Source organism: Anticarsia gemmatalis, chromosome 5 (genome assembly GCF_050436995.1).
Source record: "Anticarsia gemmatalis isolate Benzon Research Colony breed Stoneville strain chromosome 5, ilAntGemm2 primary, whole genome shotgun sequence".
Taxonomy (NCBI): Eukaryota; Metazoa; Arthropoda; class Insecta; order Lepidoptera; family Erebidae; genus Anticarsia; species Anticarsia gemmatalis.
Window position 1 is genome coordinate 7,424,515 of NC_134749.1, and position 11,419 is coordinate 7,435,933.

An 11,419-nucleotide genomic window follows, 5' to 3' on the forward strand; every position below is an offset into this window, starting at 1 on the left:
TAATAGAGTTTTCCAGATTCCATTGTGCCTTATACAACGGTTTTACATTTTCCAGCGGTCCAAACACTTTAACATTTATGGTCAGAGAGAGTTCAGGCTTTACAGGAACCATAAACGAAAAAATGATTCGATATAAATGGAAATCCACAAGTTCAGTCCTCTTATTAAATTCGTGGAAGCTATATTATTTTACTATGTTGCTCTTTTACGCAAATATTATTAAAACAATAATCGTAGAAATGCTAAATGAACAACAATACACAAAGCTTGTAATAAAATGGCGCAGTGTTGCATAAAGAGTAAAACTACACTTAGGCTATACATGAAACAAAAGCAATAGAGTCGTTCCATTGAAGTAGGTAGTTCAACTCTTTAGTTCGGAGTGGAAAAAACAATGACTAGAAAATTATGGAAAATAATTACAGCTGTAATTATTATGCAGATAAAAGGTAACGTTGCATTTATTTATTTGAGCTCAATAATATTATATAATTAACGCTAGCGACGAAGTAGTAACATTAAATTTTACTTGTAACTTGTAAGTGATCTTTTGATTGTAAGTAATTGTACGAACAAAATTTAATCTGATTTAACAAGTCTGAGTTTCTACGTGAAAATAATATAATCAATCCAATAATTGGAATTCGTCGATATAACTAGAACGTTAGAAATACTCGGTGAACAGTAAATTAATTTAATTGCTTTAATTTATGTCATTTACCATTTTGTTCATTCATTAATATTCTAATATTAGTTACTCTTAGAAAATATTTAGAGCTAAGACAATTGTATCATTTAAAGATTTTATTAGCTAAGAACTAATTGTAATGAAAAAATACTTAAAAGACCACGTTATTGTCAAAAATATTTATTATAAGCTCTATTGTTTCGATATGAACACAAAAAAACATTAATCAAACAAACAAATATTGTTTAAAAAAAAAATGTTTTGTAACGAAAACTGATACAGTATTCAATTAAAGTATTAAGTCTTGCTTTGAGACTGCTAGGTTAGTCAAGTTCCCAATTTAATTTTATCAAAACGTTTGCTTGCAATCCGAGCAATATGCACTTTGACAAATCTATGTGAATAGATCGAGGTGAACGCCCTATCTGAAACACAGAATCTATTGTCATCGGCGTTGTTGTATGAAACTGATATTGGATCTGTTCGAATGAAACCCTATTGAGCGGCTACACATACACAGATAACACGACAAAGATCATGCTTTTAGTTAAGATAAAATTTATTGCTGACTAATGCTGCACTGTTATAAAATATTATTTTTATGTTCACAATGCATACTCGGTATCCACACTCGTATTTTTAATATAAGTTTATGAAGCAGTTTACTAAATAATATACAATATCAAAGATTATGTAAAAGTTGACTCAAAATCGATTAGATAATTTAAGAAATACGGTCACTAAACGGCTTCAGGTAAGTGGTTAAAATTGAATTGTATAATTGCGATACTTATATAACATGCTTTCGATCAATATTTATATTGCCCTTTTGTGTGCGGAGAATGTTGAATGTTATAAAAATAAATAATCATGTTTTTCCAACGAACATTAAATGACGCAATAATACTTCAACTTCATTCATTGCTTTGTTGATGCGGGCAATGACGGGAAAACATTTTATTAATTTAGTTTTTTATATAAATATCTTTTACTCTTTTAAATGATATCATTTATGTCAAATGTAATTGAAAAAGCAGTAACTTCAGTCAAAGTTTAACTTTAAAGCAAAACTGGCGCGATACGAGATAGTTTTTGACACAGCCTCTTCGTTGGTCGAGCGTAGTGACGCGCTCTCGAACAGTGATATACGACTTTATTTTTTAAATGCTTTTACTGCTTCATAAAAGAGCGACGGCCAAGATTTACTACACTAGTTATTTTTTCACCTGTACAAGTTCATTTAAGGAGCGTAAAATTTAAAACTTTAGTGTTGCATCGTTATGTGCGATCGTACACAATTTTCGCTGGTTTGGTTGATATATCAATTACGTTCCTGACATCATCCTTATAAGCTGAATGTAAAATGACATCTGACAAAAACTGTGGTCATTTTAAAATAAAATACATATTCTTTACGTTAACATACTATTAAACGGTTCCTAGAGTGTTACTGTATCTGTTTGGTGTTGCTTGTTATTGACAGTCGGCGTATCGAGATTGCTATCAACATAAGTTGCCGTCAAAGAAACTTCGTTCATATGGCTGCTCGACATACGAACTGAAACACACATAATAAATAAATGGCAATCTAAGCCAGCGTTAATGATATTGAACTTTGCTGAAACTTTACCCGGTTAAACTTCTAACAGGGGTTTTTCGTATGTTGCTCGTATTAATAACATCGAGATAAATGGTGTGATTCATTCCATCTTGACTAAAAAAACACATATCTCAACGTCATTCGCGAAATAAGTTCCGGAATACTTTAACAAGAAAAGCGATGGAATCATATCAGCTTAATTATCTAGTAAAATTACAAATATGTAGTTATAAGATTTGGAAATATGTACATGACGTGGATTAACAAATATTTCAATTTTTTTTAAATTTAAATATTTGTTATAACTCACGAATATTCATTAAATATTCAACACTCTATATGTTACGTAAATATAGTCATGATGAGTTCCTTTTTACACAGCTGAAATACCTATCTCCTTAAGAAAAAAAGATGCACAGTATTTGGGTTTACCAATTTACGTTATTTTGTAACTGGATTATATCAATGCTATAGCTATCTGTGACTCTTATAATATAGACCCCATTCTGCCAGTCTACTATTTGAATATTAGCAATTAACGTGTTACTCTGTTGATTTAATAATTTTTACATTCCTCCCACACCTTTGACATTTCCCAGTCTTATCAAAGGAACTTTGTACATAATTACGTTGATAAACTGTTATGCAAACTTCCATTCAAGTTTTCCTCCTTAACATCTTTAACAATAATAACTTACTTAAACTTGCTCGACGCCACCATTAAGCGTTTATTTCCAACTTAATGGTGAATGAGTCTTGAATTCAGTTTAACTATCTTTAAATTCAACATTTCTGTATCGTCAATTATCCAAATACGAATTAACTTCGAATAACCAGCATACTGAAATTATTAAAAACATTATATAAATATTAGTAACTAGCTGACCCGCGCAACTTCTCTTGCGTCACCTAAGAGAATGGGTCAAAATTTTCCCCGTTTTTGTAACATTTTTCGTTGCTACTCCGCTCCTAATGACCGTAGCGTGATGTTATATAGCCTATAGCCTTTCTCGATAAATGGGCTATCTAACACTGTAAGAATTCAATCAAATCGGACCAGTAGTTCCTGAGATTACCGCGTTCAAACAAACAAACAAACTCTTCAGTTTTATAATATTAGTGTAGATTTAAAATAACTTGATAAATCACATGTTTTGAATAACAAATATCCCAAATGATTAAGAGAAAAATATATTTTTATAATTTGATACCTATAAATCAACTTGTGTAAACATCTAGCAAGGGACATTTTTTACGCACACATTCGTTTCCCTCTAAATTATTGATCGAAGTCTTGTACAATTACACCATTTAATACCTACTTAAAAACGAGTGGACCACTAATATTTGCTGTATAGATAAATATCAAGCTTATAACGGCAACATTTTAAAACACGTATAATGTTTGCATAAACTTTCTCAATTTCTTGTGTTCCCGTATCTTTTCTTGAAACTACAGCCGCTTGTACAGGTAAATAGCTCTCATATATTTAATTCCAGTGTCTCATGCAGCTGAGGCACCATGTGGCTTGAACGCCTGTGACGTGTTCGATATGTTTACGCGAGGAAGTCGCACAACAGAGCCTTCTATTGCACGAGGGTGTAATGTAGATCTCCATTGGAGGCAATTGGACCGCAGACTTCGCGCTATTGAACAACCCGGTACGAATTATTTAGTAATTCTCTAAAAACCTTCAGGCTTTTGTAATAAAAGTTGAAAATGTCTTGACGACACAAAACTTTGTTCTATAATATTAATTTCATAAAACAATGGCTTAATTAAAAGTATAGATAAGTTTTGATTAGTTTAATATCTGAGTGATTTTAATCTCTCATCTAGTTATTTACCAACTTTCCTCTTGAAATTATGAAAGTACTTAAGAAACGCCAAATGAAATTACGATACAATAACTTAACTGAACTGGTGTACCAAATACTGTTAAAAGTGTGATTCTAAAATTAGTTTAACTTACATTTAAACTTAATTAAGTTTGTTTGCAGCATGGACAATAAGCTTTAGCCAATCTCGTTGGAGGCAATGTGCGAAAAGTGCTTGTCGATGCGATTCGGCTCGACGTTCACTTAACTGTTGGCGAGCCGGGTTCACAGCACTCACCCCGGACCTGGTGGTCCCTGCTGACTTAGTTAACATGTTAGTATAACCTTCATTATTAACCAACTACATTGGACGCCGATATCAATGAATTAGCGGGCTTATAGTGTACCAAAGTCATTGGAAATGTTTATTTGCTTTTGGCAGCACTACTCTAAATCAATTGTAAAATTAACCTCCGGAATTAGCTAGTAATTACTTGGCTCGCACTTGCTGCACTATTTGTAGAGATAACAAACAAATAGTAAAACCAAATGTGTGTTGTGCTCTACAGTCGAAAAGCACGAGTAATTGATACTGACCGGAAACAAGTTAGATTTGTCAGATGCTCTGCAATTTTTCGAAATTTTAATTTTGTTATGTTGAAACAGGTAATTATTAGTCACGCGGCATTGTTATTCCTTTCTGTCATCCAGATGAAAGTCAAAGATTAACAAAATGGAGGTTTTCGTTCCTTGGAATCAGAATTTTAAAAAATTAGCTTTCAAGTAATGAACTTAAATACATATTATAAAATTACAGTCGGCAGTCAGCAAATTTTGCCATATAAACAGTTCGGCACTGACTATTTTGAGGATGATGATAGCTATATTTCTACAGACGTACATTATAGGATGAGATCATAAACGTGCATCTTATCACGATAACGTCAAGTTAATAATTTTCAGTGACCTGGGCACAAACAAACTAAGAACATTACATAAAACGACTTTCAAAGGCATGCGATCTTTAGCAGAGTTGGATATGTTTGACAATCACGTCGAATACCTTCCAGCTGGCATTTTTGACTCCCTTGTCAATTTGAGGATTCTGTAAGTGTAATATTTCCTTTTAAAATGAGTTGCAGATGAGATAGTTTTTTGTTGCAATTTGCTCACCAACCTATATTCACAAAAATCACATATTAAACACAATTACAATGATCCTTATATTATATTACCTGATAGGTATTCCTTTGTCAGAATGCTTTTCATATCAGATTATATCTTCGAGAAATAAAATGCAGGGACCACTGGTAATACCACCACTTTGTTAAGTTAGCCCCCTTGGTTCAATTTTCTTTATAGTCGGCTATTACTTTACTGAGCATAGCTCCTTAAAAGTATTTGTTCTTGTACTACTTATGACAAACTTTCTCTAAAATACTTCCAACCTTGGTGACCGCTATTATGAATCTGTTTCCAGGCGTCTTCAGCGAAATTATCTGGAAGAAATTGATGGCGACGCATTTAGATCTACTAAGAAACTATTCCACGTCGATTTGTCTAACAATTTTTTATACTCCCTGCCGGAGCGATTGTTCGCAAATAATTCATTTTTGGAAACAATCGACATTTCAAATAATCACATTATGTACATACCGTCAGATAGCTTTGTTGGGCTCGAATCATTGCAAATATTAGATTTATCTAATAATAAAATTCAACGAATAGAGAACGGAACATTTTCACTGATGACTCTACAAATTTTAAAATTATCGGACAACAAGATATGCAATATTAGTGAAAATGCTTTCGAAGGCTTGCAGGCGTTGGAGACTTTATTGCTAGAAAGAAATAAATTACAAAATATTCCCACTTGGCTTTTTAGCAATTTGGACTGTTTAACCTTTTTGGATTTATCCAGTAACCACTTAATGAGTGTAAGTTAGCGATGTTAACGCTTTTTTTATTTAATAATAAAAAAATTATGTTGTGTACTATTTACCAAAAAAAATAACATATGTTTCAGCTCACCGGTATTGAATTCGAAAAACTTCGTCTGTTACGTACTTTAGATTTGAAAGATAACGCTCTCATCGAGTTGCCGGATTACACATTTTCAAACTGCACCAACTTGGAGAAGCTCGATTTATCTAAAAACAAACTACGATTCTTAAATGTAACCACTTTCGTTGGATTAGAAAACCTCACCTCGCTTCTGCTGTCTGAAAATAAGCTATTTGAAGTTCACTTCAAAACGTTTTCAACGCTGAAAAATCTTACTACTCTGTAAGTATACATAGCAGAAATGCAAGTAAAAAGTACGTTTGCATCATTTTAACGCTCTATATACCTACCCACCGATAACATCAAGCTGTGAATCATGTTCAAAAAGAATTTATAATAACTATTTTCGATAGCTAGACATTCACATACGGGCATTGTAATCATAAGCCAAACGTGATGTTGATAGATAAATCGTTCAGTACATGTATAAAACATGTACACGGTTTTACCCGCTTTGTCATAAACATATTGCATAAAATTATACAATATTGGTTATTTTTTAAAATCTACATAAAAGACCATAGATGCATAATTAAAATAGAGATGTTTTGCAGACACTTGGACAATAACATGTTTCCGTCACTTCCTTCGAGAACATTGGACTATACACCGAAACTAGCGATTGTGAAATTATCTGGAAACCCGTGGCACTGCGACTGTCATGCATTGTACATTTCAGCGTAAGTATCTTACATTTCAAATGCAAATGACATTATCTCCAGATGCAGGTCCATTTCCGCAGCGAAACTAGCAAACGTATCGCTAACTTTGCACATGCACTTTCTTCGGCGCGCCTTAGGCGAGACCGCCCCTGAAATAATATGAAGCAAGTAGCAGCTTGTTGAAACGGAATATGTAGACGCTAAGAATAAGAAACTAGAGAATACGAATCAAAGTTTACATTGGTTCTACTCATTGTAGCTTCGTAGGCAAATGTCTACAGTAGTCTGTGCGTAGAACTAGGAATCCACTATCACCAATTTATACAATTCCCTTTGAAATGTGTGTGCGTTCGCGCAGCGGAATGTTGTTGAATTTAAAGATATTAATTATGCAGATATTTAGTGTATGACGTCGTATAATTGTGTATGGTAAAAAAAAAATTGTGTACGCAGCCATTGTGGAGAAATTCACCAAAAACTGATTCCGCTGGGCGAACGTTGTCCTGGCGGAACTTATTTTAATCCATAGACTTTAGAAGAAAAGAGGTGTGTCCAAAAATTAGTGTGTATTTGTGTGTAATTGTGTATGTATGAATAAAATGAGTGCATGCATAAACTTCGGAGAAATTCAAGTTTCCGCTACGCGAACGTTTGGCCATTAGCTAGTTTTCATATAAAGCGCTTACATAGAGAGCTGTAGATTTTTACATACGTTGTTTTGAATTTGTTTATATTTGTTTAAAAAACAGATTTAGAAAAAATCGTAGGGCTTAAAAGATAAAAATATAAACGTAAAATACACTTAATAGGTCTTAGTTCTTAAAGTATGCACTTTGGGGTCTAGATTTTCACGTTTATACAAACCTTGTAAGTATCTGAAACATGTTGCCAAGTATCAATGATGTTCCGTTAGTAATTAAAGAGTTAAAGGACAATTTTACCATGAATAGATCACTGTTTACAAAACAGTCAAATATCACGACGTTCTAAAGGAATTGCATGGTAAAATGTATGCCAAAAATTAGTTTATTCATTCAACTATTCACATGCAAAATTTCATGTCATTAAATTTAGTAATTAAAGAAATCAATTAAAATACTGACGAAGCATCGAAAACCTACATAACCCGACCAAGTTCGGATAGCTACAAAAAAGCGTCCATGCAATATATTTAGGTAACATCCCAAAATTTACCGTATAATACCGGTATTGAATTGGTATAGGTGATAACACAGTTGTTGTTTCGATATAATTTAAAGGTCATTTATTTTTGTACACCAAATTGTTGTTCAATTGTTCTGATTTTTCAGCTCCAGAATTGACTGGAATAATTCCGGAGTTCCGATAGGTATTCACATTTTTTAAAAGTTAATATTTTGATTTAATTATATTCTTGTGAACGCACGTAATTTAACGTCTGTGGAATATTCCACAAACTGCTAGTCGAACAGGACGCGCGCGGCTTCCCGCTTGAAACGGTACTTCCATCCTTGAAGAAAAGAGAGGGCAATAATATGTAATATACTTAATAAAAAAAATTTTTGTACACGGATATTTAAATAGAAAAGTACTTGTTAATTGAAGATTTGTTTTTATCGTAGATAGTTGGGTTATTATTAAAATAATATTTTTAATTCAAGAAATGCAATTGTTTTATTTTTTCCTAACGCTTGTGTACGGAACTGTACCATATTAGTAAATACTATATTGTAAGGTTAAGAACGTCTCTTAGATATATGGCTGGGCCGCTTTTTTGTAGCTATCCGAACTTGGTCGGGTTATGTAGGTTTTCGATGCTTCGTCAGTATTTTAATTGATTTCTTTAATTACTAAATTTAATGACATGAAATTTTGCATGTGAATAGTTGAATGAATAAACTAATTTTTGGCATACATTTTACCATGCAATTCCTTTAGAACGTCGTGATATTTGACTGTTTTGTAAACAGTGATCTATTCATGGTAAAATTGTCCTTTAACTCTTTAATTACTAACGGAACATCATTGATACTTGGCAACATGTTTCAGATACTTACAAGGTTTGTATAAACGTGAAAATCTAGACCCCAAAGTGCATACTTTAAGAACTAAGACCTATTAAGTGTATTTTACGTTTATATTTTTATCTTTTAAGCCCTACGATTTTTTCTAAATCTGTTTTTTAAACAAATATAAACAAATTCAAAACAACGTATGTAAAAATCTACAGCTCTCTATGTAAGCGCTTTATATGAAAACTAGCTAATGGCCAAACGTTCGCGTAGCGGAAACTTGAATTTCTCCGAAGTTTATGCATGCACTCATTTTATTCATACATACACAATTACACACAAATACACACTAATTTTTGGACACACCTCTTTTCTTCTAAAGTCTATGGATTAAAATAAGTTCCGCCAGGACAACGTTCGCCCAGCGGAATCAGTTTTTGGTGAATTTCTCCACAATGGCTGCGTACACAATTTTTTTTTTACCATACACAATTATACGACGTCATACACTAAATATCTGCATAATTAATATCTTTAAATTCAACAACATTCCGCTGCGCGAACGCACACTTGAAATGTGTTAACACGTTCGATAGTAACGTGAATTCTGACACCAGATTCCAATAGATAGAGGACTAAAAAAGAGAATTGTTTTAACTTTCCTTTGCCGATGTAACGCTACGGCGCAGTTTGCGAAATTGGACCACGATTGAATTGCATTCTAGAAATATATATTAATAATTTTCGAATATATATAAGATCTTGTTTTGAATGCGTTTCTTCCTTATTGGATTTTATAAATGATGTAGCAATAATCCTGACATGCATATTAAAGATGATCTTCACGATACTAAATCTTATCAGTTAATTACGTTATCGTTTTATGCATTTTTACATGTTACGTTTTGATACTGAAGTTCTTGTCTTATAGATTCTGTTCAAACCACTACTGTTTACTGTGCTCTACGAATCAAAAGAACTACAAAACACGTTTCTAACGCAAAATGTGTGTTACCTCTGTACTGTTAGAAACATAGAAGTTACTTACTAAGAAATTACTTTTAATCTGTATTTTATATCTCATTTATAGGAATTTGAGCACCTAATAGAAAGATAGTCGATTGTGTTTAAGATATAGCGAAATCCAACAAGTTTCTGTACAATGCCGCTGATTGGCCATGATATTAATTTATAACTAAGAACTCTTCGCTGCAAACATTCAATTTATTTTGATCTTTCACAGTAACTCATAAAACTATTTTTACACTAAACTTTGCTGTTGCATATCGAAGCAAAGAAATCACAATCTGCCTCAGTCGTAAGAGTCTTCAATATTAATCAAGGATACAAAGATCGTTCATTCCTCGTCTATTGTGATTTCTAATTGCTACTCTGCACGTAACACCAAGAGATACACCATTTTTCCATCACAAGAAAATATTTTGTTCCTTATCTTTGTAATGAAACCATAGTGTTTTTTTTCCATTACTCTTAAACTTTTGCGCTAACTTGGTTTGTACTCCACCCTTGGTGTTTTGATCGTCATCGCAAGCGACTTAAGCAGGGCCACTTTTCAAACGGCCAGTACTACCGGCCATAAATCTTCATAGTAGATAATAGCCAAATGGTAGTAAAAGAAAGTTTGATTGCATAAACAAATATTTTGTGTAGGTAAACGAAACAAAAAATATGTATTTGATATTTGCATTTTTATCAATTTGATTCATTTGTTTACAGATATAACATTTTTGTACAAAGATCAATTGAAATTGGTTTTTATTTCAGCTGGGTTCGATTGAACGAGATGAAAATATGGGATTATTCTCCAACCTGCGTGTCGCCATGGTATTTGGAAGGACATTTTCTGAAGAAACTTAAGTTTCCCGAACTTTGCTCGGGTCAGTGGGCAAGTATGGTGAACCTTTCACCTCGACTGCCCATACAACATCTATTGGCTCTTAATGTTTCAGTAAATAGGAAGCCGCAAGACAGCATGGAGTCAAACCATGACGTCACTACGATTGATACTTGGCATTAACAGGCTTCATGTTAGAAGTTGTTTTGTTTGTTTAAATTTATAACTTATTTAACACAATATAGTACCTTAATCATTGTATTTTAAGAGTTCAAGGTACTTTAAATTGTTATTGATCGTACCTACCAAATTTAAATACATGTTTGTCAATAGATAAATATAGATTATATTAGCACTGTAATTTATTTACGATACCTTTTGATTATTGTGATAAACCTATTATCAAATATGTTTTATGTATGTCTACGTCAGAGTATAATAATATAAAACTGGCAGCAGCGGTGTTTTTTTATGAAATCATATTTTATCACTGATAATTTAGGTACTATTGATAAAGAAGGCTAAAATTAATGAGCATGATTGATAAATATGCAAATAATATTAAGTAGAATTGTGAATCACGTTATTAAGTTGCAATAATTTTATTTTTCTTTACTTTAAACAAACATGTCACAGGTAACATTTCGGTATTCTAATTAATTGTACTAAGATTTCCAATTTTTCGACGCCGGTGGCACGATTTTGCGCTGTGGGAATGTAAATATTTTGCTTTACCGAGTC

The 11,419-nt window shown here is 32.6% G+C and overlaps 1 protein-coding gene across 2 annotated transcripts; it reads left to right on the forward strand.

The window, feature by feature from the left end:
• Positions 1-341: 341 nt before the first annotated feature.
• Positions 342-11,079, forward strand: LOC142973003 (uncharacterized). Of its 2 annotated transcripts, none has more exons than XM_076114499.1 (8): positions 342-449; positions 3,789-3,950; positions 4,290-4,440; positions 5,070-5,213; positions 5,587-6,043; positions 6,133-6,392; positions 6,725-6,850; positions 10,609-11,079. In XM_076114499.1, exons 1-8 carry the CDS (start codon positions 395-397, stop codon positions 10,859-10,861), a joined length of 1,608 nt encoding a protein of 535 aa, XP_075970614.1. In that variant the 5' UTR covers positions 342-394; the 3' UTR covers positions 10,862-11,079. The 2 variants fall into 2 exon arrangements, with proteins under 2 accessions (XP_075970614.1, XP_075970615.1); XM_076114500.1 differs by lacking the exon at positions 342-449 and adding an exon at positions 1,350-1,442.
• Positions 11,080-11,419: the final 340 nt, after the last annotated feature.

What these genes read in the sequence shown, in the direction of transcription:
- LOC142973003 (XM_076114499.1), top strand. Translation starts at nt 395, where the DNA reads ATGACTAGAAAATTATGGAAAATAATTACAGCTGTAATTATTATGCAG. An exon ending in AATTATTATGCAGATAAAAG is followed by an intron (nt 450 to 3,788) that starts GTAACGTTGCAT and finishes ATTTAATTCCAG; the next exon opens with TGTCTCATGCAGCTGAGGCA. An exon ending in TCGCGCTATTGAACAACCCG is followed by an intron (nt 3,951 to 4,289) that starts GTACGAATTATT and finishes GTTTGTTTGCAG; the next exon opens with CATGGACAATAAGCTTTAGC.